This window comes from Rhinolophus sinicus, linkage group LG06 (assembly GCF_036562045.2).
Source record: "Rhinolophus sinicus isolate RSC01 linkage group LG06, ASM3656204v1, whole genome shotgun sequence".
NCBI lineage: Eukaryota > Metazoa > Chordata > Mammalia > Chiroptera > Rhinolophidae > Rhinolophus > Rhinolophus sinicus.
The window spans coordinates 22,928,487-22,953,925 of record NC_133756.1 but is presented as its reverse complement, the minus strand read 5'-3'; the positions used below and the strand labels follow the sequence as shown (position 1 = coordinate 22,953,925).

Genomic DNA, 25,439 nt, shown 5'->3' with positions numbered 1-25,439 from the left:
AAGATTCTGGCATGAGTTGGGGAAGGAAAGCTCAGCTCAGGGTTCACAGTGTCAAACTCTGGAGTACTCGTAGCCTGGAGAGGGGGCTCCTCCTCCTGGGCCATCTCCGGCCCCAGGAACCGTCGCCCCTCGGCGCCCTGCCAGGTAACCCTCATTCAATGCTCATACAATTCTAGTGACATCCGCCTCTGCACAGATGTTCCATTAGATTGCATAGTGAGCTGGAATCTTCCTCCTGCGGCTTTCTCCTGGGCTCCCACCCTTACCTTCGTGCCCTCTGGTTTGCTGACAGGTGGAGGTCACCCACACACAGGCCTGTGTGCCCACCCACTTGGCGCCCAGGGCCCTCTCCCCACTGCTTGGGGCTGCTGACCCGAGGCCAGTTCACAGATCAGAGATTCTAAAAACTCGCCCAGCTGCCTGTTTGCAGTTCCTTCCTTTTCCAGCCATTTATCAAGCGCCTGCTGTGTGCCAGGCACTGCGCGTTACTGCGGGTGCCTTGCGAAGGAGGCAGAGATCTTCCCGATGGAGCTGACTTTCCAGTGGGAGCGCCACAGTGGGAGATATTACTCAACAGCAGTGTGCTTATTCTTTCTACATGGAACCATTTTTCTTTGAGAATTTAGATTCCCTGGGGCCTTCTTTGATGTTAGTGAGTCTTCTGAGGTCTAGGAGAGTATTAGTCTGCTCAGGCTGCCGTAACAAAACACCACAGACGGAGTGGCTTAAATAACAGACATTTATTTCTCACAGTTCTGTGGGCTGGAAGTCCAAGATCAAGGTGTCAGCAGGATGGGTTCCTCCTGAGGCCTCTCTCCCTTGCTTTCGGACAGCCGCCTTCTCGCTGTGTCCTCAGATGGCCTTTGCTCTGTGCGCACACCCCCGCTGTGTCTTCCTCCTGTAAGGACACCAGTCCTGTGGGATTAGGGCCCCACCCTCATGACCTCATTGAACCCTGAGTGCCTCCCTGAAGGCTCTCTCTCCTAATAGTCACATGGGAGTTAGGGCTTATGAATTTAGGGGGACATAAATGCAGTATATAGCAAGGAGCAAGCTTCCTTCAGACTTTGAGCTGTGTGTTGTGTGGTGACAGTCAAATGCTTGATTATTCACTGAAGCTCCCTAGATGTGTCCAGTGTCTCCATGAAGTTCTTTCTATCACAGGGTGGAAGCTATGCTAACCTAGGGAAAGCTAAGGAAGTGGCCTTTGTGTCTTGATAGAGATGATCAGAAAGATCACTTGTCATTTTGAATGTCATTTTGACAATTTAGGGCACAGGAGAGTCTGTACCCAGAACTCTACACCAGAGTCAATCTAAGTGGCTGCCACTGAAGTAGTTGAATTAGTCTGGCATTTTCAGACTCCCTCATTTTCCTAAAGAAAAAGAGGACCCAGCCCCTATCCCACACCCATCGAATCCTGTCTCTTCTCTCTCCCACTAGATTGCCTTGTGTTTGCGGCCCCTCCTCTCATTCTTGCTGTCCCCTCCTGAACTCCGGCACCTTGTTCCCCTGCCGGGGTTCCTGCAGCAGCCACACCAGCCAGCCTCCTTGCCACCAGCCCAGCTTTCTAATACTATCAAATAGCTCCCACTTTCTGAGTGAGTGACTGCCACCTGTGCACATTCTTTCATTTAATCCACACAGTCATGGAGGCCCAGGTCCTACTGCTAGTAAGTGACAATCTTGGAGCTCTTACTATGTGCCACAGTGGGCCAAGCACTTTATACGTGTTAACTTGCGCAACTCACAACCGCCACTGGGTGGGGAAACTGAGGCCGTGAAGGCTACAAAACGAGCCTGAGGTCACCCAGCAAAGTGTGAGCAGTTTTAAGGACCTTCAGCAATATTTTGATTTTGTCATTTGTGTGCTTAAAATGACTGCCCGCCATCACCATGGCCAGCAGCATGTACTGTTAAGTGCATGACAAGTCCTAGCTCCATCACTGGCTCTCTAGGCGACTTTGGGCATGATGCTGACCCTCTCCAGGCCTCACTTCCTTACCTGTAGATGAAGATAGAAACACAGGGCAGGCCCCAGTAGTGCCAGGAGTTGCCCCTGCCTGCCACCACACCAGCTTCCTGACCTTGCTCTGAGTGGGCCACACATGTCACAGCTGCACGTCTCAGCCTTCAGAGGCCCCTTGCTGTCTACTGTTTGCCACGACTCTACCCTCCCCTCTGCAGTTTAAGCGTTCCCTTGGGCTGGCCCTCAGTTTCCCCATTAGAAGCGGAGCTTCTCAAGGGCAGGACCTGGTCTTTGAACTGTGTTGAGTCCCTAGATCACCCAGCGCAGAGTGAAAAGCCCGTGGAGTGACCGCGCTGGCCCGCAGCCCAGGCCCCAGCTCCTGAACCACCAGCGGGTTCACGGACCCCACGAGGTCCAAGATTACCCTCCTCTCTCCTTGAGTCGCTTCTAACGAAACACTGAGTTCCACAATTTTGGCAGCTCCCTTCTAGGGTCCAGCGTGACAGATAGTCAGAAGCACGTTTGAGTCCTTGAGACTCAGGAGGTTGAGGCTGCCAGGAAACGTAATGGTCATTAAATTAGATCCCTGTACAGATGAGGAAGCAGGACCCTGGGCAGAAGAGTGTTGCAGGAAAATCCCAGGCTCTGATTCAAACAGATCTAAGTTTAACTTCCTGCTCCATCATGGACTGCCTCTGCCGGCTTGGGCGAGGGCTTCAGCTTTCGTAAGTGTAAAACAGATGGCGGCCTCTCCCTTGAAGAATTTGGTCATGCATTCAACAGATACCATGCGTGGTTCTCCTGTGTTGATTGCACGAGACAGCCCTCGGGAAAGTGTCTGGCACGTGGGGCTCCTCCGAGGTTGTTTGCTCTGTCTGCAGGGGACTCACACTCACACTTTCTAGAGGTGTGATGGGAGTTGCCTGGGGTGCAAAGGGTTCGGTGGCAGAGCAGTGCCGGAACTAGGGCCTGTCCTCCCAAGGACAGTGAGGGAAGCGGAAGCCACGAGACACCAGGACCACAGCTGCCTCCTCTCCACCTGATGTCATTCAAGCTTCTGCTGTTGATTATTTGGATGACTAAGTCACAGACTGCTACAGCTACTCTCTTCTGGTTGCTTTCACCTGCCACTGTTTTTAAAGGGATTGCTAGAAACAGAGGCTTGCCTGGCTGGCCTTCCCTGCCCATGCCCCCCTCTGCCAGGCCCAGGAGCAGTTGTGCTTTTATTTAATCTTTTAAGTTCCACAAAGTCACCACTTGTATATCAGATCTTTAAGCTTCTCAGAGCTCTGCTGGTGATGGTGGGCCCAGCGTCCCCAGGCTGGGGAGGGTTTATGTGTGTGTTGTCTGCATTGGAATCTAAGCTCCTTCTGATGCCACCCACTGACTACGTTCTGGGCAGCAGAGTGCCTGGGAGGGAAGAGGGGTCTCCCTCGGCATAGAACTGTGCAAGTGTAGTTGAGAAACAAGCTTAAGAGCCCCTCCCCCAAGCCTTTATGCAGGGAGGGCTTCAGGTCAGTTCTATACAGGAGAAAGGTATGCGGACACGTTCTGGTCCAGCCCTGTCACTGGCTTGCTGCTCGTGACTGTGGGTGAGCCCTTTGCCCTCTTCACTCCTTTCCTGTCAGAGTAGTGAGGGGTTGGAGGTGACGCTCTCTGAGGGCTCTGGACTCTCACTTTCAGCTTGCTGGCCTCGCCCCTTCTCAGAGTCCTCTAGTGACCAGCAGGCCCTGGACTCTCTCCCTGTACTTTCTTGCCCCCAGTTTGGGAGATGCCCTCTTTAGGAATGTATGGATCACATGTGTGGAGAAGACATACCTCAGCTAGCCTGCCATCACAGCAGCCTCACCCACAGAGGGGAACCGTTGCGAGGTTGGGGTGAGGGGAGAGCCCCAGACCACCTTGCTCAGGTGTGCCCAGCTGGGAGTGGCAGACCCTGGCCTCGAACCCAGGTTTCCTGCCTCGCACACGCCGCTCTGCTTGGCCTGCCCGCCCACCGCTTCTCCCCAAAGTGGCATTTCATGCAGTCACATTGTCTGGGCTTGAAATTCTGGGACATCCCTAGGATGCTTTTCCTCAGTTATTCCTATTTCCAACCATGACTGTGTTTGCAACCCACCACCCACTGACGTTCACAGTGGAAAAGACAGATTGTTTGGGGGCAAAATGTCACACAATTAATATTGTTCAGGATTATGAAAGATTATAAAAATGAACAAAGATTTAAGGAACATGTAAAAGCAAGATTTAAGACAGATTGGACCTGGGTATCCTTCAAAACGTCAACCTTGGCTTCCTTCCTCCAGAACTCACTAGAAGGTCAGGGGGAGAGGGTCAGAGCAGACCCTGGGGAGGCTTCAGAGGGAGGATGGGAGGGCACCCAGGGGCAGAGGAGGTGGCCGGCCTTGGTAAGCAGATGAAACAGTGCTGCTTCCTGCATTCTCCTCTTCAGGCCTCCTGCCCTTTTTGAACCTCTCTCCAGCCCCACTCCTCTTCCCCTCTCTATCCTTTTTCCTCCACATTCTTCCCTGCTGACCAGACAACCAGTCTGTCCTCCTCCGTCCCCTGCCCCCCTTTCTCTCTGCTTCCAGCCCTCTGCCTTCCTCTCTTGCTCTGGGCGTCCCTGGCCCTCGGTCCTCAGGCTCCCTGCTCTCCCCTACCTGGGCCTCCCCCTGTGCAGTACCCACCCTCTCATGGCCTCTCTGGTCACTGTCTTCCAGGTCACCCAGACCCCAGGCCATGTATGTGAATGGCGGCCTCCCGGCCACACAGCACATCAAGCAGGAGTCCCTTCCTGGGTACCGGGCCATGATGGAAGCTCGAGCACCCCTGTCCGCCCACTGCCGGGCCCCTCCAGCCACAGGCCTGCACACAGACCTGGACGTCCCAGGCCGAGGCCTCGCCAACCCCGCGCCGTCCTGCTACCTTCTGGGCAGTGAGCCCAGCTCCAACATAGGCCCCCCGCCTGAGGCCCACCTCCCTGAGGGCGGCCTGAAGCGCTGCTGCCTCCTGGGCCTGCCGCCCACCTCCTCTGCCTCCTCCTCACCCTGTGCCGCCTCCGACATCACCTCCATCATCCGCGCCTCCCAGACAGCTCTGGTCACCTGCATAAATGGACTCCGGAGCCCCCCTCTGCCGGGAGACCTGGGGGGCCCTCCCAAGCGGGTCCGGACTGGCCCTGTGACCACTGAGAGCCATGAGGGCAGTTTGCAACTTGAATCCTGCCGGAAGGCGGGCTTCCTGAAACAGGAGCCTGCGGACGAGTTCTCAGAGTTCTTTGGGCCTCACCAGCAGGGCCTGCCACCCCCGTACCCCTTGTCTCAGTTGCCACCAGGCCCGGGCCTTGGTGGCCTCGGGCTGGGCCTGGCAGGGAGAGTGGTGGCTGGGCGCCAGGCGTGTCGCTGGGTGGACTGCTGTGCAGCCTACGAGCAGCAAGAGGAGCTGGTGCGGCACATCGAGAAGAGCCACATCGACCAGCGCAAGGGTGAGGACTTCACCTGCTTCTGGGCCGGCTGCGTGCGCCGCTACAAGCCCTTCAACGCCCGCTACAAGCTGCTCATCCACATGAGGGTGCATTCGGGCGAGAAGCCCAACAAGTGCATGGTGAGTTCCCACGGCCCCCAGGCCGCGTCCAGCCCGACCGGCAAAGCAGCACCCCCTCACTGCCCGGAGAGGCCTACCTGAGCCTCTTCACCTGGCGGCTAGCTAGAATCTCCTGTGGTTAGGAGGGAAGGACCAATGCCATGGATGTAGCCACTGGTCAAGATGGCCAGTGCCCCATCCCATGGAACCTTGGATGCACCCCGCGTGCTATCCAGGTGCCCCATCCCTCACCCCAAGGTGAACTACATGGCCTCGTGTCCCACATACTTGTTCAGTTGATGACACACGTGTTCCGAGGTCAGAGCAGGCTTGGCCAGCCTTCTCTCTTGCATGCACGTGCTTGAGAGCTGTGGGTCCCTTGGGGCATTGATGAAACAGAGGAAGGAAGGAAGCAGTGTGTCTGGTTTGCAGGGCCAGTGTCATAGCCAAGGTCGAGTTCCTCTACATTCTGTGTTGTCACTGTCACTGGGCCCTGCTTCATGGAGCACTCAGTCTGGGAAGGGATGTAGTGGGAACAGGGGACACACATCTGTCCCTGCTCAAAGCCCAGGGCAGCATTTGTGGGAGTAGGGAGGAAGCAGGAAGTACTGGCCACCAGCAGCATAAACTCCATCCTGCAGGGAACAGGTATTTGCCCTTTGGTCCCCATCTGCTTGTATTGCTGTGAGCTGGGGATGCACTGGCCCAGCTTACTCAGCTTCAAGGAGGCTGGGTCTTGAGGATGAGAAGGAGTTCACTTCAGAGACAAGTAAGAGGCAGTGCACAACCTCTCCAAAGGCCCAGAAGTAGGAGGGAGCCTGTGGTTGGCGTGCAAAGGTCATGGGGAGAGGCTGGAAGGAACAGGCTGAGAATTTGAGTTTATCACATGCCTTTGGCCCAAGAGTATGCTGGAGGGAGAGCTGGTGGCTGGGCCACTCTCTGGGGAGTGTTGTGACACATAGCTTGCAGAAAGGCGTGTCCCTGCCTGGAAGGATATGACCAGTAGACAGCACGGGCCAGGGTTGCTAGAGACAGAGGGCCCTGTCTCCCTCTGAGACCCTGGAGCTGACAACTGCTGAGCTACAGTTCTCATTAATACCCTGTCTCCTGTGGGGGATCCTACTGGTGTCTGTGGGGCCTACGTGGAGGCTGCGTGACCTGAACCCCAGAGTGCTGTGGTCAGTGGCCTTCTCACACTAGGCCTCCCATGTGGAATCATAGCATCCAGGAGTTGTTGTGTTGGCCATTAGGGCCGTTGGAGTTGACTGACGCCTTCACTGCCCATTGTCCAGTTTGGTAAATGCAGAACCAGCACGTGGGTGGGAGAAGCCCAGATTACTCGGTGTCATTTTAGGATCTCTCTCCAGGGCTCTTTCTCCTGGACCAGCCTGCCGGGATCTTGTTTGATTCTGTGGACTCCCCAGCACCCTGGCTTACACCTGGCTCACGCCTGGCTCTGGGGACCCGACCCTGACCTGCTAAGGTCTTTGCCTTGGGAGCACTCACAGTCAGGGATGGGTGTGGAGATCCATGACAGGTTCTGGGACGGAGTTTGCATCGGCTGCGGGCGGGGCGGCCCAGAGGGGCTGCAAGGAGGAGACGATGTAAGAGCTGTGTCTGCGCTCACCCATGGTTGCATTTAATCTTCACAAGAGTCTTATAAAACCAACGCTTTTTATAGATGAGGAAACAAAAGTCCGGTGGGGTCCAGCTAGCCTTCCATCCACCGCTATGAGAACTCCTCATCTTGCCTCTTTGGGGATTTCGGATTATGGCGCTAATACCGGCCCGCAGCTCCTGAGTGTTGACCATATGCAGGGGATATTCTAAGTGATAATTCCACGTGGTCTTCACAGCTACCCTATGGGGTGGGTACTGTTAATCCTCATTTTACAGAGGAAGAAACGGAGGCTGAGAGAGTACATAATTTGCCCCAGGTCACACAGCTAGTTACAGATGAACAATAACAACAATAATAATAGAGGCTGGTAATCATGATAGTAATACCGTGTTTCCCCGAAAATAAGCCCCAGTTAAGATCTCAGCCAAACAGATGCATTGATACATTATGACGATGTTCCAGAAGAAGATGACATGACTATATTTGAATAAATGTAGATTGTTGTACATGAAAAAAATATGACATCCCTTGCAAATAAGCCCTAATGGAGCAAAAATTAACATAAGATCCTGTCTCATTTTTGGGGAAACACGGTAGTAGTAACAAAAACAAATAAAAATAATCTGCCCAAGATTACGCAGCTAGTAACCATTGGAGTGGAATGTGAACTCGCGTCTTTCTAACCTGTGTGCTGTGGTTTGTGTAGATCTTCTCCCGTTCAACTGATTATTCTCTGGGGTCCTAGGGCCCGCGCTGCTGGGTGCCACATCTGGAGATGGTAGCAGAGATCTCCTCTGAGCTCCTCCCAGCAGCCATGGGCGTGCTCCCCCGTCCGCAGATGCTGGTGCAGTAGGCAACCCCTGGGAAGGAGCGGGCCCCAGCCCGCACCCAGATAAATAAAATCACCCTTCCCTGTAAAATTATTAATTTCTCATGACAGGCCTCTGCTACCATGTGCTGTAATAGACAAAGGAATTTTGGACCTGGAGCCTCTGGAGAACAGGAAATAGATGAGACATTTTGATTGAAGAGTAAATGGCCCACTAAAATAGCAGTTAATCCTTTTATTATCTTTCCAGCAGCCGTTTCCACAGTTCTTTCATGAGGTAAGCCTTCCCCACTCCATCCAACTGTAACACTCCCGTCCTTGCAGCTGGTTTACATTTAACCTAAGTGTGGAGCCTCAGCTCCCGCACCAGGCGGGCCTCGAGGTGTCTCAAGGAGCCCAGCTCTCCTCGGCCGAGGCCTCTTAGACCTCAGGCCAAGCCTGGGACTGGCACCCACCTCGCTGGCCGCCCAGTAGACCACACCATCCATCCCCCACCCTGCCCTCTCCCTGGCTCGTCCATGCCGTCCAGAGGAAGCGCCGTAATCTCTTTGCAATATCCTGTTATGTTTCTTACATTGTCCGAGTTGTCTTAGCCTTATTAAATTGGGGGTTTCATCTGTGTTACGATAGCAAGGTTATGTCCAACCCAAATACCGCCACGACGCCTCTAAGACGTTAACTTTGAAAAGATTAATTTCTTGCTTTGTTAGATTGGCTCTCCCAGACAGTTGGAATTCTGATAGTCTGAGACTGCAGAAATTAGCAGACTGTAGTTTGCTTTTGTCCATGTCAAGAAAAAGAGAGGCAGGGTGAAAAGGAAAACCTCTCATCGTCTTGGGTTTTATAAGAAATAAGACTGACTGCAGTCCCTGACTTTTGTGGAGTTTTACCAAAGCTGTGAGTACAGCGTGGAGCGTGTGTATAGATAGGTAAAACGCACAGACCTGGAGTCACATAGACCTGGGTCCCTTCCTCGCCCTGCCGCATACCAGCTGTGTGACCTCAGGCAGGTGAGTTGGCCTCTCTGAGCTGACGCACACTTGGTTGTAAGATGGGTTAATAATAGTACCTGCCTTTTGGGATTGTTGTTTGGGTAAAAGGAGATGACATAGGGAAGTTCTTAGTTAATGCCCTCCTTCCCCCAGCACACTCTTTCACACTGATCATTTCGGGACATTCGTACAGTAGCCCTAGGACTTAGGACAGGATCGTTGGTGACTGTTTTACAAATGAGGAAACGAGGCTCAAAAGAGCCAGTCAGTGGTAGAGCTGGATGGTGAGGTCGACTAATTGCAGCAGCCTCCACTGTTGGTGAGGCGGGCAGGGCCGTCATCCGTGCTGGTGGCTTTGTCAGGTGTCTGCCAGTGATCTCGAGTGCGGGCTCTACACCAGGCAGTGTCTGGTGACTGGAGCTAGAAGGGGGCTCCGGGGTGGGGGTTCAGGGAGGAGGCTGTGGTGCAGTCCTCCCAGTCCCAATGCTCAGCTGGAGCCGTGGGGTTCCATCCTGTCCGGGTTCCTCTGGCAGCTGCAGTGGCACTGGCCATTGGTCCCCATCCCTCTCTGCCATGTGCCAATCTGTCCTGGGTGCCGCTGCACCTGGGACCAGGGAAATGTATCTGACCAAAACCTGAGCATTATCGATTGGCCTTAACCAGCCAAGGAACTCAGAACACTGGCCACCTGGCTGGACTTTTTGGGAGTGCCTTGCTCACCTCCCAGAGGGCCAGCCCAGGCCAAATTTACTCTCATCTTCCATAATCCTGGGGCTCCCAGCCCCCCACCCCTCCTGAAAAACAAAACCCTGGGTGCTAAGATGGGTGGGGAAGAAGTGGGCGTTGCTGTTTATTGAGATTCAGAGATTCTTATATCCTGGCTCAGTGTTGGCCCTTCCCCATTCCATCTTCAGAACAAAAACTGGTGAAAACTCGGCGGCCCAGAGAGGCTAAATCACTACCCAAGGTCACACGTCTGCCATGTGGCAGGGGACAGATAATGACTAAGTGCCCAGCCAGGCTGTGAGTTGATAGTCAGGCTTGACTGGCGGTCTGGGATCATAGCTCATGGGCAGTCCTGAGAGAAAAGAGAACTGACATATTCTGGGACATGCTATGTCCACCATGCGTTACCTTGCCCATGTTACTGACATTCCCAGAGAAATGGCCTGTTCTGCATCACCTTACTCAGCTGCCTGGACCATTCCGTAGGCCGCACTGCCTTCCACCTACCCACCTTTGCCCAGTCTCTTCCTTCAGCAGAGTAGAGCCCTCTGCGCTTCTCAGATCACAGCCAGCGGAGTCCCTGGGCATCGCTCCTTCCCCGCCCACCGTGGCCTGAGACCAACCTTGTGGGCTGGGCGTATTTCTAGGCCAGCAGCCGCCCTGACGCACCTCAGCATCTCAGGCTCAATCCTGGGAATTATCCAGGAGCCTGAAATCTCTGAGCAGGCAGGTCTGTTAGTCCATCCTCCTCATGGAAAGATTGGATGGAGAGGACGGACCCTGAGAGGGTGGTGAGGGGCCCGGAGTGCACAGCAAAGGGGCTTCAGTGGGGGGCTGTTTCCCGAAGGAGCTGGTAGCCGACAGTTGGGGAAGGTTAGACTGTGGGAAAGTGACCCTCAACTGAGGGAAGAATCTTCCTGAATCACTTGCCTCACCCGAGGAGTAGGCTGCCCTGTGTGCAGGGCCTCGTGCTGGGACCTGGGGGTCTGGAGACAAAATTATGGGATGTGAGACTTCTGGCACCGTGGGAAGGATGCTGCCCTTGAATCTTGTGATATTATTGCTGGACGATGGAGGAAGGGAGGGAGCCAGGAGCTGAGGATTTGAGGCCTGGCTGTAAAACTTTGTCCAAGTCGGTCAAGGGGGACGAGAACGTTATTCAATTTATATGGGGCTTCCCCACATGTGTGATCGCAGCCAGAACATTCCTAGAGATTGGAATTATTATCCCCATTTCACAGATAGGGAAAGGGCTGTCCATTTCACGCCCAAGTTCAGGCCCCAAATGTATCATGGGTCAGATTTGAACCCAGGTCTCAGCCTGACTCCAGAGACCCCATGCGACCTCCCAGGCAAAGAATCATTAGTCTGCTTACAAATATCAAGAGAATATCCAAATATGAAAGTCATTCAGCAAGCGGTCACCGAGCATCTCCTGTGTGCCAGGCCCTGGTAGACCTGAGGTCACAGAAGGGAATCAAAGCCAGCCTGGCCTCAAGGAGCCCTCAGTCCAGCAGGGAAACTGACAGACATTTGCATTTAACTCGTTTTCCTAAGTCAGTGGCCCAGTCACCTTGAGAGCCTGTTGCTGTCCCCTGCCCTGATGACACGATGGGTCTTTTGTTCTATCTTGGAGGAGAGAGTGCTCATGGGATAAGGAATTAGACATTTCACCTTCAAAATAAATAAGTCATCTGAAAACAGTCTTCTTTCCTGGAGGCTGGGGGTTCTGTGGAGCTTAAAAAGCTGCAAAAGGGAACATGGTTCAAAACCCCTGCCCTGGAGAACCCTCCTGTAAATGAGCCTAGAAAGGCCAAGCTGGTCCAACCAGCTCAAGTCACCAAGTCCAGCTCCTTTGGGAAGGGGAGTTGGAGTTGGAGCCTCGTCTCATTCCAGATGGAAGGGTCTGGGTAGGAAACCTTCCTGGGTGAAGGCAAGCTTCATCTTGGCATCCAGATGTGCCTCATTAACAACCCCTCTGGGGTCACATCAGTTCTTGTGTCTATTCATTTATTAGATGGGCACGCTGAAGCCCAGAGAGGGGGTTCTGTGGCCCAGCGTCGCCCAGAGAGTTAACAGTAGCCCTGGGATGCCTGCTTTATTTCTCCCTGCCCTGAGGCTTCCTTTCCTCCCAGATTCTTTCACTCCTCTGGGCTATGGCTTTTGCTGGTCCCTCCATCTGGATTGCCTTTCCCAGCCCAGCAAATTCCTAACCATCCTTCACAGCCAAGTCCGGTGTCCCTGTTTCTCCTACCCCTTCCTCTGTGCCTCCTGCTCTCCCAGCACGTGTTGCCCCATGTATAACAATGTTTCCTGGTGCGGCTGAGTGTCTTGGGGACCACATGCCCTTTGATGCCTGGCCTGGCCTTGGAGGCAGAACAGCTGAGCCTGCTCCCTAGTACAGAGGCTCTCCCCTGGTGGACATCCAACCTCTCTACTCCAAGGCTCTGTGAGGTTGCCTGGATACTGTCCTCCAGACCCATTTCCTATGAAGTCACACGACTGGAGGGACCTTAAAGATAGTCACGTTCACCCCCCTCATTTGGTGCTTAAGGTTTTTCTGCAAGAAAGCCTTAACTTGAAGCCTGGCTTGGCTGTCTACCAGCCTGTGATTGTGTGCAAGTAACTGACTTCTGCAAGCCTCTGCTTTCTTACCTGTAAAGTGGAGGGAATGGAACAGTGGTCGGGCTTCCATAACACATACTATACATGAGCTATTTAACATAATGCCTGGCACACAGTAAGTGCACAACGGATGGATCTGATTTTTCTTGGCCGTTTGTATTAGGAGATGAGAAAAGGGAGAGTCTAAAATGGATAGTGACCACGCAATGGCCAACATTCCCAAAGGAGTAGACATGGCTCTTATAAGTCCCTACTCTGCCAGGGACAGGCTTTGTGATCTTGGATAGGACTTCGCTGTGCTGAGCCTCCGTTTCCTGTGCTGTGAAATGGGATAATGCCTAGCATTCTGTGTTCAGTGAGGGCCCAATAGAAGCAAAGATCCTTTCCCTTCTTGAAGCCAAGTTTCCTCCTCCATAGATCTTGGCTTATACTGGATGCTTTCCCCCTCCCCTCGTTTTTAAAAATCAAACTCGGGCTTTCTGAAGCTCCAGCCTCGTGATTAGGTCAGAGCCCTAAGGGCCTTCTCTTGTCACTGTCCAGAGGGGGAAACTAAGGCCCCAGAAGGAAATGCCATGCCTGGGGAAGGGCAGAGGAACGGGAGACAGGTGGAGCTGGAATCCCAGTTCTGCTGCTCACTGGCTGTGCAGCCTTGGACAAGTCACTTCACTCCTGAATCTCAGTGGATGCACCTGTAAAATGGGCTTGTGATGCCCCTGGAGAGTCCCTGTGGGGGGTGGAGGGTCTGTGCTCTGCGAACTGTAGAGTGATCCCCAGAGGGGATCAAGTTGAGTTTCTGACTCCCACTCCAGTGCTTCTGCCTGTAACGGGGCCTCGGAGTCCACAGTTACCCTCACAGGAGCGTCCCCCCTGGTAGGTTTCCCATCAAGCATGTAACTTGCTAGCCACATGCTCCCCACATGCAGTTTCTGGTCTGCAGCTCTCCTGGGCTTCCCCCTTCCCTGCCCTACAGGCCTCCCCTGCCCATCCCCCACCCCTCACCTCCACTTTCATCCCCTACCCTACCCTCTTCCCATCCACTGCCCTGTCCCCACCCCTCCCTCTTCTCCATCCCTGACCCCTCCTTTCCCGCCTTATTTAAATTCTGAGCCAGGAATTGGTGAGCCAGGGTGGACCGATGGCTAAGTAAGCACATAGGGTAACCCGTGGGGTTCAGATTCCTGCTCTGCCCCTTACTCACCTGTGAGATCTCAAACAAGTCACATGGCCTGTCTGAGCCTCAGTGGCCTGTCTTTGTAAAGGGGAGAGTGTTGTAAGAATTCAATGAGATCATGTATATGGAGCACTTACCTCATGCCTGGCAAATACTTGGTGCTTAAAAACAGGAGCCCTTGTTCCTTTTTTTTTTTTTCCGAGTCATCAAACCCGAGTTCTTGTAGAAATGAGAATTCCTGGGAGCACCACGCTTGAGGAACGCTGGCCAAGTTTTGTGAATTCAACACTGCTTTATGGAATATGAAAAAAATTAAGGATGAAAAAAAACATACAACCCTCTGAATTGAATTTAAAATAATAAAAGGGGGAAAGAGCTTTTGAATTAAATGTAAATGGAATTGAAATGATTCTCTTACTGGAATGAGAAAGTCAGATAAAATCAACAGTGACTCTAAGAAAGCGTCTAGACCATGTTTTCGAAGAGGGACATCCTGGAAATGGTAAACTTCATGATTGGGCATTAATAGGCTCTGTCTCCGCTGATGGCAGATGGGTTAGCTGAGCCGACTTCCTGGGCTTCATTTAACTGCTGCAGTGACAGACCTCAGTGTCCTGGCCTCATCTGTTAAGTGGGTGATGGGTCACACGACCCTATGGCCTCGGTCACCCCGGACGCTCCAAGACCCAGAACACTCAGGAGTCCTTACTTGTGCCCCCACCTAAGGAGAGAGCCTTAAGCTCAGCTATACTGTCTCCCCGCTGCCAACTTTTCAACGCAGCTGTATTGACACCCACACTGTGCCGGATTTTACTCTAGAAGCAGGGGGTACAACATCAGATGAAGATGGGGGCAAGGGAATTAACCAAGTGCCACAGAGGAGAGAGAAGACTTCCCCCAGGACGTCATAAGAGCTGGGCATTGAGGGGAGCCTAGGAGCTTTTCAAGGGCAGACCATGAGGAAAGCTATTTCAAGGAAATGGAACAGCTTATGCAAAAGTTTTGAGATGTGATAGTCTTGACCCTTGAAGGGCATGTAGGTGTCCTCTTTTGCATGGAGTGTGTTATATGCATAGGAGCTGGGAGCAGAAATAGCAGTTGGAATTGGACCTGAAAGGGCCTCAAAGTCCAGTATGAGGAGCTTGGACTCTACCCTGAGGGCAGTGGAGAAAGTCGTGGGAGGGTTCTGAGCAGGAGAGTGACGCAATCAACGTTAACATGTTGAATGTTGGTCAAGGTGGGTACATGGGGGGCTGGGAGTGACAATAGGCAGGTGAGGGTCCAGAGGCCCAGGAAGGAGCCCTCTTCCCTGGCTCCTCCAGAGCATCCTGGGTCAGCTGTGCCCCGAGACAGCAGTGCTTGGCTGGCAGCCAGGGCCTGGGCATCGTGTCTGACCCGATGGGGTAACGGAGCCCAATCCTCTTTGGAAACGGCGTCCAGCACATTTACCAGTGGGAAATGGGAAAGGCATTTCCCATAATGTAACTCCGTAAAGTTTGCACAACTGTTCTTTGTTTTCCATCCATCTCCACAATAAATCTCCTTCCACTGCCAGGACTGGGGCCAGCATGGTCTGTAAGTGATTACGGCACTGACTCGCGCCGTGCTGCCTCCTCACCACGCATTCTTCTGACGAGGTTAATGATAAAGTGAGAGTCCATCATGGGGACTCCATGACCCTGCTAGTGGTGATTTCCAAAGGGCTGCGAGGTGGCTCCCTGAGGGAGCACAGCCTGCGCTTGGCCCCACCACACCCCCCCGCCCGGCCTCCCTTGATCCGTCTGCGTGTTGGGGGCAGATGGTACGGTGGTGCTAAGCTGTGCATTTCTTGCTGAAGGGACAATGGGACTGGAGGTCTCTGCAGGACTATGTGTTTCTGGGGACATGACTGGGAGGTCTCTGCTGGACATGGAGCAAGCCAAGCACCCAGTGAGTGCATGTTCAACTGGTGAACCCTCCACCAGCCGCTTTGTTTTATCAGCTGAAAGGCTTAGGGTTTTCGAGCTGAGAGTAGCATTTGTACCTGCCCAGGCGTGGCCAGGCCCTGGGTGGGGCCCCAGAATGCAGACTTTCGATGGATAGTCGCTGTGCTCCAGGAATGCACAGGGAGGTGGCGGGCTCCCTGTTTCACAGTGGAGGTCACTGAAATCCACAACGTGGAAGCTACCTGGCCAGGTGTCACACCTGGGACTCTACCTCACGTCCCTGGCTCCCTGCTCCATGATCATCCCACTGCCCAAAGTTGCTTTCCACACCCCCGTTTAACCACGACTTGCACTTCCCAGAATCGGCTGAACTCCAAGTGTTGGGAGTCAGTTGAGCCTACAGGGTCATTTCTGACCAGGAGTTGCCAACGAACATGAGCGCAGTTGGAAGTCAAGAAGGAAAACGAGTCTGCTGTGCCTCGGAGACTTCCTCAAGATGCTCTCGCTCACTCCCCACCGCCAGCCGCCATCCCTTCTCCCCAGGTCCCCAGGACGGAGAAGGTGGCTCATCAAGTACCAATGCCTGTGTGTGCACTTGTGGGGTTTGCTGATGTGGAAACTGAGGCCCATAGAAAGGATTTGGCTCATGGATGGTCACAGAGCAAAAGTGATCCAGAGAACGACGCCCCGTGCCCTACCCACTAACAGAGCCACCATCTGTCAAGTATCTACTATGTGCTAGGCCCTGCGTTGAGGGTTTACATGCATTGCTTCCATTTACACCATCACTGGCCTCCCAAATTCTGAAGAACGCTTGCTAGTGTTGGGTTTGCACTGGCGAAGAACCTTCCAGGGACTCTCCTCTGATGCTGCTCCAAGCTCTTGGAGCACCCTTTGACAGATGGGGACCCGAGGCCCAAGGCAGGGAGATGACCTGCTGGAGGTCATGCAGCGGGAGATGGCAGGCAGCTTGTATAGTCCACACGTGTCAGAATCACCTTTCCTCCTGGCAGGGTCTGCTTCACAAAGCACCTCCCAGCAGGCCCCAGCGAGACTTTAACCAGTGGCAGGTCTCTCAAACATCACACCTCCTATGTGCATGAGAAAGGCACGATGATGGATTGCTGGGCAAGGGCCCACGCAGGCATGGTACGTGAGTTTTCACTTCCACTGCCCACCCACCCCTTGCTATCTTCCTGCACACAGAGCCACCTGACCTTGGAACCTCAGTTTCTTCATGTGTATGATAAGGATTTTGATTAGTTCAAAGCTCTGAGGCCTCATGACCCTGATTCAGTCAGTCTTGGTCAGTCAGAGAGTGTGGGCCAGGGGTTTAGAGCTCAGTTTCTTCCCCACCTCTGCACTCAAATTGCCTTGTTGTTCTGGGAAAGTCACCAGACCCTTTGGGGCCTCGTTTTTCTCATCTGTAAAATGGAAGGCTTGGACTCCAGAATCCCTAAGATCCTTTGAACTGAGACATTCTGACATCCATAGTTATCTTTCCATATTCCTAGCAAGGCCCAGGGGAGGAGGAAGGAGATGGAGGACAGGAAGGGGTATGTGTGTGACCCATATTGAGTTCTCAGACCTCAGTTCCTTCCACATTCTCTCTTGCTCTGCGCCAGCCTCGGTGGCTCCAGGCTGTTCCTCAAACATGCTAAGTTTGTTCCCACTTCAGGCTCTTTGTATGTTCATTCTGTCTGCTCAGAATGCTCTTGCTCCAGCCTCACCTCCCTATACTCAGGCCCACAGAGGCTTTCATGGAAGTTCGTGTCTCCTCCTCCAGGAAGCCTTCCCTGACTACCGCATGTCTTAAGTGGCACCTTCAGCTGCATAGCTCCTCAGAGTACCTGGTATTTGTTTGTCTGTGATCTGTCCCTGTACTCAAATGTAAGCTCCATGAAATCTAGTCTTCTTAGGGCAGGTTCCCTGCTGCATCTCCAATGCCTGGAATAGTTCCTGGCATACAATAACACAATCAACAACTGTTTGCTCAATGAATGTGATTGAATGGAAAGGGGAGTGTGGGGTAGAAGTGATGGAGTGTGCTGGGAAGGGTTCAGGCGGAGGATCAGGCGTCTTACCCTGTATAATGAGGGTTTTTGCAACAAATTCAAGGCGGGGGTGAGGATTGCTCAGGTTCAAGATGCATGTCTGGGTTCGGCTAGGTAGGTAGTGTGCCCAGAGTGGCCAGCACAGTGCCTGGTGCACAGTAGGTGTTCAGACATGTTAGTTCACTCCTCTCACCCCATCACTTGCCCTGACTTCCCTCCCTCGTTAATCTACAGTGACACCCTGAGTCCACCAGCTCATAGAACGTGAGACCCAGGCAAGAGCTTAGAAACCATCTGGCTCAATCCTTTTATGTATCTGGAAACTGAGGCCCAGAAAGAAGGAGTTCTCATCAGGTTCCCACGCTGTTTCTGGGGCTCGGAAATAAATTTACAGTCAAGTTGTCCACGTAGTAGATGTTCGGTAATTAGCTGCTGTTGCTGCAGCTGTTTATCATTAATTCCGTCTCCACAGACCCTGTTTTTATGACCATGGGCCCAGAGATAGAGCAAGAATACAATTTTGCATTAATTGATGACAAAAGGCCTATTTTACAGCCAAGAATACAGCAGGGGAAATGATGAAACTACCCCGAGGCAAATACTTTGAAGTGTGGGAAAAGAAAGTGGCATTGGTTAGGGAATGTGCTCTCTTGTCTGTGTTTTCTCAGTGAATCTTTTGATACTGGCGTTACTCTCCCACTTGCTGGATAAGGAGACTGAGGCTCAGAGAAGTTAAGTGCTGGGATTCCAAACCCTGGGCTCCCACTGCTTCAGGATACCTTCTGTGTCAGCGAGTTTCTGTAATAGAGCATGCACTGATTACTTCCTGTTTTCATTGCACTCGCCCCAGAGGACCCCTCACAAGGCACCTGCATTAGTTACTGCAGCTCTTCAAAACAATCTCATGTAATCTGAGCTTTTCAGAAGCTGATTCAGTACCGGCTGGGGGTTGCTGTATCAAGACTCTGCACCATGAGCCCCAAGCGTCCGTCCTCGTGTCCCACCCCCACTGGAGTCTATGTGAAGTACGAGAGCTGACCTCACAGGTTAGGGGAGGCAGAGGAAGAGAGGGGTTTGGGGGCAACTGCCTTGGGCTCCAGCCCTGAGAAAGGGTGAGGGAAGCAGGTCAGGTGGAGGGGCTGTATGGCTCGTGGCCGCACACACTGGGCAGAAGAGAGGTTGTGGGGACGTCCCACAGCCAGGAGAGCTGGGTCAGGACTTGAATCCAAGTAAGCCTGCAGGTGGGACCACTCCTCGGGAAGACCCAGACCCTGCCTTCTGGGCTCCTGGATCCAGGTCTATGTCCAAAGCCTCACTGGATCCCTTGTTCTGGCAGGGCGAGCTGTTTCCTTGTTCTGGTGTCAGTTACCTTATCTGTTCAGTGGGAATGAGAATCCTGCCTCATCTGCCTGGAGTTGTTTACTGCCCTTCGCCCCATATAATCCCGTGACAACCTTGTGTCTTTGGGACCATTGCCCCATCTTCCCAGTGAAGACCCTGGGGCCTGGAGAAGCAGGATGGCCAGCGGAGAGTCACACACAGGGTCAGCAGTAATGCCTGGGGTCATTCGGGGTCAACAGTGATGCCTGGGGTCATTCGGGGTCAACAGTGATGTCTGGGGTCATTCGGGGTCAGCGGTGATGCCCAGGGCAAGCCATTTCCCTGCCATACCGCTCCTCTGAGCTCTGTTGCCACTTGACCCTGAGTGGGATGGTGTTTCGCAGGACAGCTCCGCTCCCACTCTGCCCGCACAGTGAGCCCAGCTCAAGGCTGGGGAAGACAAGGTGTGGTCCTGAGGCGTGAGGAAGGAGGGTCTGCCGCCCGCGTCAGCACCTCCGTCAGGAAGTTCTCAGCTTGTGCCTTCAAAGCCCCAGCTCTTTAATTGTCTCCACATTTTGAACCCAGGAAGGTTTGTCCTGACAACTCGTTGGCAAAATCAGCCAGGGGATCCCCTCCCACAGCCGGGCGGCGGTTTCAGCCTTTCAAGAGCTGTCTGAGGTGGTTACTGCAGGGTATAAATTAGATTCACCTGGCAAGGCCCCACTCTCCATAGAATGTTCATGAAAACGCTCCCTTTGGATCCTGTCAGAAAGGGAAGTGCAGAATAGGCCTGGGCCCCCAGGAAGCCGGCAGGTGGGAAGTAGGAGCTTCCCGTACTCACCGGTGAGATGGGTCAAGCCAGCAGGGCCTCCTCGTGACATTCGTGATGCTGGCACTTTTGGCTTTGGCCCCACCTCCATCAAAAACATGAAAAATCCCATTGGTATAAAGACCACATATTCACATTATGTGTTAAAACATTTTCTTGGACTTAAAAGTTCTTTCTTTTCTTTCGATTTTACTTTAAAACATTTTCATGAGTGAGTTGACCTTGAACAACATGGGTTTGAACTGTGTGGGTCCATTTATCTGTGGAAGTTTTCAATTGACCCGCACAGTTCAAACCTGCATAGTTCAAAGGTCAGCTGATTCTAGGTAGTGTGCCTGCTGTGCCAAGTGGATAATTCAGGCCAGAAGCCAGGCCTGCAGAGGCTGGGAGCACTTGAGGTACGGTCCATGCTCCCCTTCTCTGGGCTTCAGTCTCGTCCTGTGAACAGGGATAAGTGGAGGAAACACCAGAAAAATCCTGCTGTGGTGTCCTAGGCCATTCCCTTCTGTTCTAGCCCATTTTATTCCTTATTGAGTTTTGGTCTTCTATTAATACATGGGTGTTTACAATAAAAGATCTATATGTAGTTAAACGGGTGGAGATTAGAGAAAAGGACAGACATACATGAAAAAAACCTAAGCTCATTTAGTTAAATTGTGATTGAATCCTGTATTTTCCTGGAGCTTCCTAGGAGCCAAGGCACAGAAGGCAACTTGTTGAAGTGCAGTGTTATTATTGTCTGGGAAAGAAAGCAGGTCAGCCAGTTTGTGCGTTGGGACCCATTTTGTCTGGATAGCAAATGCTTAATGAGAGTATCCTGAAGCAATGGGAGGCCAGGGTTTGGAATCCCAGCACTTAACTTCTCTGAGCCTCAGCCTCATACATAAAATGGAGAGTAATGCCAATATCATAAGATTCACTGAGAAAACAGACAAAAAGCTGAATCTGGTATCTGGAGGAGAGCACATTCCGGACAGCCACAGCAAGGGCAGTGTGGGGGATGATTTTGGTTGTCCTTTCCCAGTGGACACACTGGGGTAGTTCAGGTTGTTCACTCCCGCTGGGCCGCCTTGAATTCTCATCCGTTTCTTACTGACTGCACCTGCGCGTGTCTCCGAGAAGAGACAGCAGGCTGGTGGGCCGGGCCCTCCTATGCAGTGGCTGCTGCAGCAGCCTCCGTGCCTGGGGCTGCTCAAGGGCCAGCTCAGAGCAGGTTGGTGTGTGTGCAGCTGTGTGCATGTGTTACTCACCTCTATGCACCTACTGTGTGCCTGCCTCGTGCTCAGCATTGGCCACGCAGCCAGGAGTCCTGTCCAGGAGTTGCTCATGGTCTAGAGCGGGGGCAGACTCAGGACCCCAGTTACAAAACCCCCAGGATGTATCCCCTGAAGGGATATAAGTGGGGACCGAATGGAGAGGATTTAATCCAGGGAGGGAAGCTACGTAAGACTTATCCTGGTGTGAAAGGATGGGAAGGGTGTCCCACATGAGAGGGAACAGCATAAGAAAAGGCCTGGAGGCCCAGAACACTGAGTGATGGAGGGGTGAGCAGGGCTGGTAACAGGGCTTGGTGTGTCAGGTGGAGGAGCTCGGGCTCTGTCCTCAGGGCTGCAGGGACGTGAGGCTGGGCTGCAGCGGGAGAGGCGTGAGTACGTGTGAACATAAGTGTGTGTGCCTCAGGAGCACGTCCACACACTCCTGCCAGGGGGGTAACTAAAATCTCTGCCCCCTTCTTGTTCACTAGCAGGTAATGACTTGATTCGAGAGGCTTTTCCAAGAATGTAGTTAGTGTCTTTGGTTGCAGTTTCCCAGGGTTTAATAACCCCTTTTCTCCAAATTTATATAGGTTGCTGGAGAGCACTGCATTTGCAAGCAGTTTTCCAACTTGGCCCAAGTATCCTCTGTGCTGGGCCAGGGTGTCCAGTGAGGGCCCCTGACGAAACGTCAGGTCCAGATGGGGCCGCCCACTCTGCCCCTGGAGTGACTGCACCGCTTGTTGAGAGGGTAGGGCGCCCAGGCGTTGGGCGGGGTGGACGTCTCCCCTCCAGCAGGCCTGTGGTCAAACCCTGGCTGAACTCAGCCCTCCTCCTCTTAACTGTATTCACATCTAGACCCCACGTCTAACGAGGATCACAGAGCTCCTGGCTAATGGCACAGCTGGAACCGTGAATGTGGTTTGGGCATGCGGGTAAAGTGGGCTGTTTTCTCTACCCCAGTTAGGAACCAGCAGACATCAGGACCTCATCAACACCCTCAGATGAGGGGTGGGGAGGCGGCCTCCCCAGAATTAACTGCCAAGGGCAGGCTGTGCTGTGTGACATTAGAAAGTGACTTTACCTTTCGGAAGCTTCCGTTTCCTCGTCTGTAAGACAGTGTATAAGTGCGTGTCCCAGAAACAGACCCTGAAAGGAGGACTCGTGTACACGTGATCTCCCAGGGAAGACCGAGAGGGAGGGTCTGCCACTAGTGTCTTCCAGGGTGGGAAGGGAGTTCAGCAGTCCTAATGGAGTGATTGGAATACGCCCAGCAATGTGTAGGGTGCTAGGGACAGAGGTGAGTGGGACCTGGAAGAAAGGGAGGGTCGGTGGGCAAGTTGCAGGGGAAGCTGACCAAAGGTCCAGTGACATCTGGGGCAACTGAGGCTCAGAGCTATGCTTGACCAGGGCCTCATGGAGAGTGACCCTGAGGGAACTCAGAGCAGCACCTCGCAAGTGGAAACCAGAAGTGCAGATGGCCTGGTGTGGGTGAGGCCGATCCCAGACCACAGGATCCTGCTGTGTAGAACATCTGGAGCAAGCAGGCTGCAGGCTGGTATAGGGAGTAAGTGGCGAGGTCTCCACACTAGTTAACTGGTCTGCGCAACTGTTCTAATTGTTATTATCTTGCAATTTGTGTGCTGATGTGTACGGCATGGAATGAAGCAGAGACTATGTCTTGAATATCTGTTTATGCCACTTCTAAAAAAGCTCCTCGATGTCAGGCTTGCTGAGTGACTAAGGGGAGACCTGTGGTCTCCGGCATTAGCCTGAGCTGCCCCCAAGGGACGTGTTCAGGGTAAAGCGAGTCCCTTTCTAGGAAGGCCTGAGCCCCCTCTGCTAATGGGCTCTGACCCGGGCTCCCTGGCTTCTAGAGTTGCCCAGTGCCTCTGGGGCCCTGTGTTTATATGTGTTTGCCTGTCTCTGGGTGCCAATCACCGTGGCTTGATGTGTGCTTGTGTGTGTGGGGGTATGTGTGTACATGTGCACGTGTGCACAAGCGTATGTCTGCACGTTAGTATCTGTGGCTACTCCTGTGTGATTGAATGTGTCTCCAGGGGCCGAGCTGCCGTGCGCTGCTGTGTGCATGTTGGTCTGTGGCTGTGTGACTGTGTCCGCACACCTCTGCGTGTCCATGCAGCATGTGTCTGTACAAGCCTGAGGAAGCCATCGTTCCTCCTGGCCAGGATGGCAGGCGGAATGCCCACTGAGTAGGGCATGCGGATTTGGGCCCTAGAGAGTGGGTACAAATGGGGTTGGGGACTTCTCCTCCGCACTGTCATCCCCCCATCTCAGCTCAGAGGGAGGAAGCTGTTAGGAAGCAGGTTCAGCTCAGTGTCAGGAAGGACTTGCTAACAGGCAGGACCTCCGCCAGTGGAGGGAAGGGGTTAGGTTCTCCTCCGGAAGTGGGAGCAGAGGCTGGCCTGCCACTGGGCAGTGGTGTTCAGCTCACACTCCCTGATGCTTTGTATTTGGTACCAGGCCTTGCTCGGGGCCCTGGGACACAGCCATACTTCAGGCTGAATTCCAGGACCCATAGACTAATGACGATGACCCTTGAAACTGGGTCCCCAAGGGAATCATAGCTAAAAGTGATGGGCCTCCCTGTGGTAAGCACTGGTCTACGTGCACTAACGCATTTGATCCAGGTGCTGTTTTACAAATGAGAGGCTGAAGCAGCCTGCCTGGGGTCCCTGCAGCAAGCAGAGGCAAGGCTAGAAGTGGAGCCCCCCCCAAGTCAGGACTGAGCTGCCGGCCCCCCTCCCTTACCCCAGCTCCAGGTAATGGTACCAGCCAGGGCCTGGAAGAGGCTCGTTTCTGTCCCCAGAGCACATGTGCATCCAAGAAGTGCCTGTGCCATCCCACCTATTACCTGCCAGCCATTTTCTGGGGGCTCTTAGCACTAGGCCAGGTTATTAATAACCAAGGCCCCTAGGCCACTACCGTGCGGGCTGAGGATTTTAATCCAGCAGGAATATAAACATCGCCTGACTGCACAGGGGCTGTTGGCCAAGGCGCTTCTGATGCAGCTCCTCTGACAAGGTTGGAAAGAGCCCCCCTGCTTCAGCTCACAGGGGCCTGGGGACCCCAGACAGAAAGGGCATCATAGAAGGAGCACGGGACTGAGAGGTAGTGGTGGAGGCTGGGTCCATGTCCTGCCACTATGTTTATCTTTATGAATAGTAATAATAAAAGTAGCCAACACTTACTCAGTGCTTCATACATGCCAGACATTGCGCTGAGTTAGGATTGGCTCCAAACACCTCCGGAGAAAGGTGTTACTGTCCCCATTTGTTAGATAAAGTAACAGAAGCAGAAGCTTAGGAAAGAGACTTGTGCAGGTCACATGCGGGAAAGTGGAGACACCAGGGTTGGAACCAGCACTGTTCAGCCCCACAGCTCTTACTCATGTTTACATTTAAAGAATTATATCCTATTTGATACATTCGAAAGAATACATGCAAATATGTGTAAGTAATAACGCGTAGCAAAATGAACATCCATGACGTTCTGGAACCACTGCTCGTTTTCTGTCTAGCATTCTCTGCTTTGCGTAACGCGGTTTCATCATACGTCTAGAGCCATAAACAACGTATTGTTTGGTTTTGTTTGGTTTAAAACTTTACAAAAGTAGTATCCTACTTTATGTGATCTTGAATTGTTTCACGTAATCTTACGTGTTTAAGATTTTGTCCGTATTATTGTGTGTAGCTATTCATCCATTCATTTTCACTACTGAGTAGTAATATTACATTGTGTGAATAATCTCAACTTTAATTATTCTCTTGGTGGTGGACATTTGGGTTATTTCAGTTGAATGCTAGTTCACACTGCTGCTGTGAACATGCTTCTTCGTGTGTCTTTTTGGATCAGTGGAAGAGTTTCACTAGACTGTGGGCCTAGAAATGGAATTGCTGGCTCAGGGAACATAAGATAGTGCCAAATTGTTTTCAAAAGTGGTTATACTAAATTACCCACGTACAGTATATAGAAGTTTTGTTCTCCCACATCCTCAAAAACGTTACATAGCTTTGTCAGTCTGGTGGGTGTGAAATGGTGGTGGTCTTACTTTTCACGTAGCTGATTAGTAATGAGATGGGGTACCTTTTCATAGTTTGTAGGCCATTCATGTTTCCTCTTCTGTGAAATGCCTTTAATCTCCTTTGCTCATTTTTCAATTGGTTAGTTATGTTTTTCTGATTGATTCATAGGAATTCTTGACATTTTTTGCCAGTTTGTGACTTATTCTTTCTCTTTCATGATGGTACTTTCCTAGAATAGAAGGTCTTAATTTTAATGAGTTGAATTTATCATCCTTTCCTTTCATTGTTTATATCTTTTGTGTCTGTTATAAGAAATTCTCCGCTACCTTGATATCACAAATAAATCCTCTTGCATCACAATAGGAGGATTTATTGTAAGGTTTTTAAAGTTGTATTCTCATTTAAGGTTTTAATCCATTGGGATTAGTTAGGGTGTATGGTGTGAGGTAGGGACCCAATTTAATTTTTTTTCCCATCTGAATAACTATTCATTTAAT

General features: G+C 52.4%; 1 protein-coding gene across 4 annotated transcripts in view; it reads left to right on the top strand.

Moving 5' to 3' along the window:
* GLIS1 (GLIS family zinc finger 1) overlaps nucleotides 1-25,439 on the top strand; it is a 212,687-nt gene that overhangs the window by 127,384 nt on the left and 59,864 nt on the right. For all 4 annotated transcript variants that reach the window (XM_019742765.2, XM_019742763.2, XM_019742764.2 and 1 more), the window contains exon 4: nucleotides 4,690-5,572. In XM_019742765.2, the coding sequence (XP_019598324.2) occupies nucleotides 4,690-5,572 (883 nt within the window). The remainder of the gene's footprint in view (nucleotides 1-4,689; nucleotides 5,573-25,439) is intronic.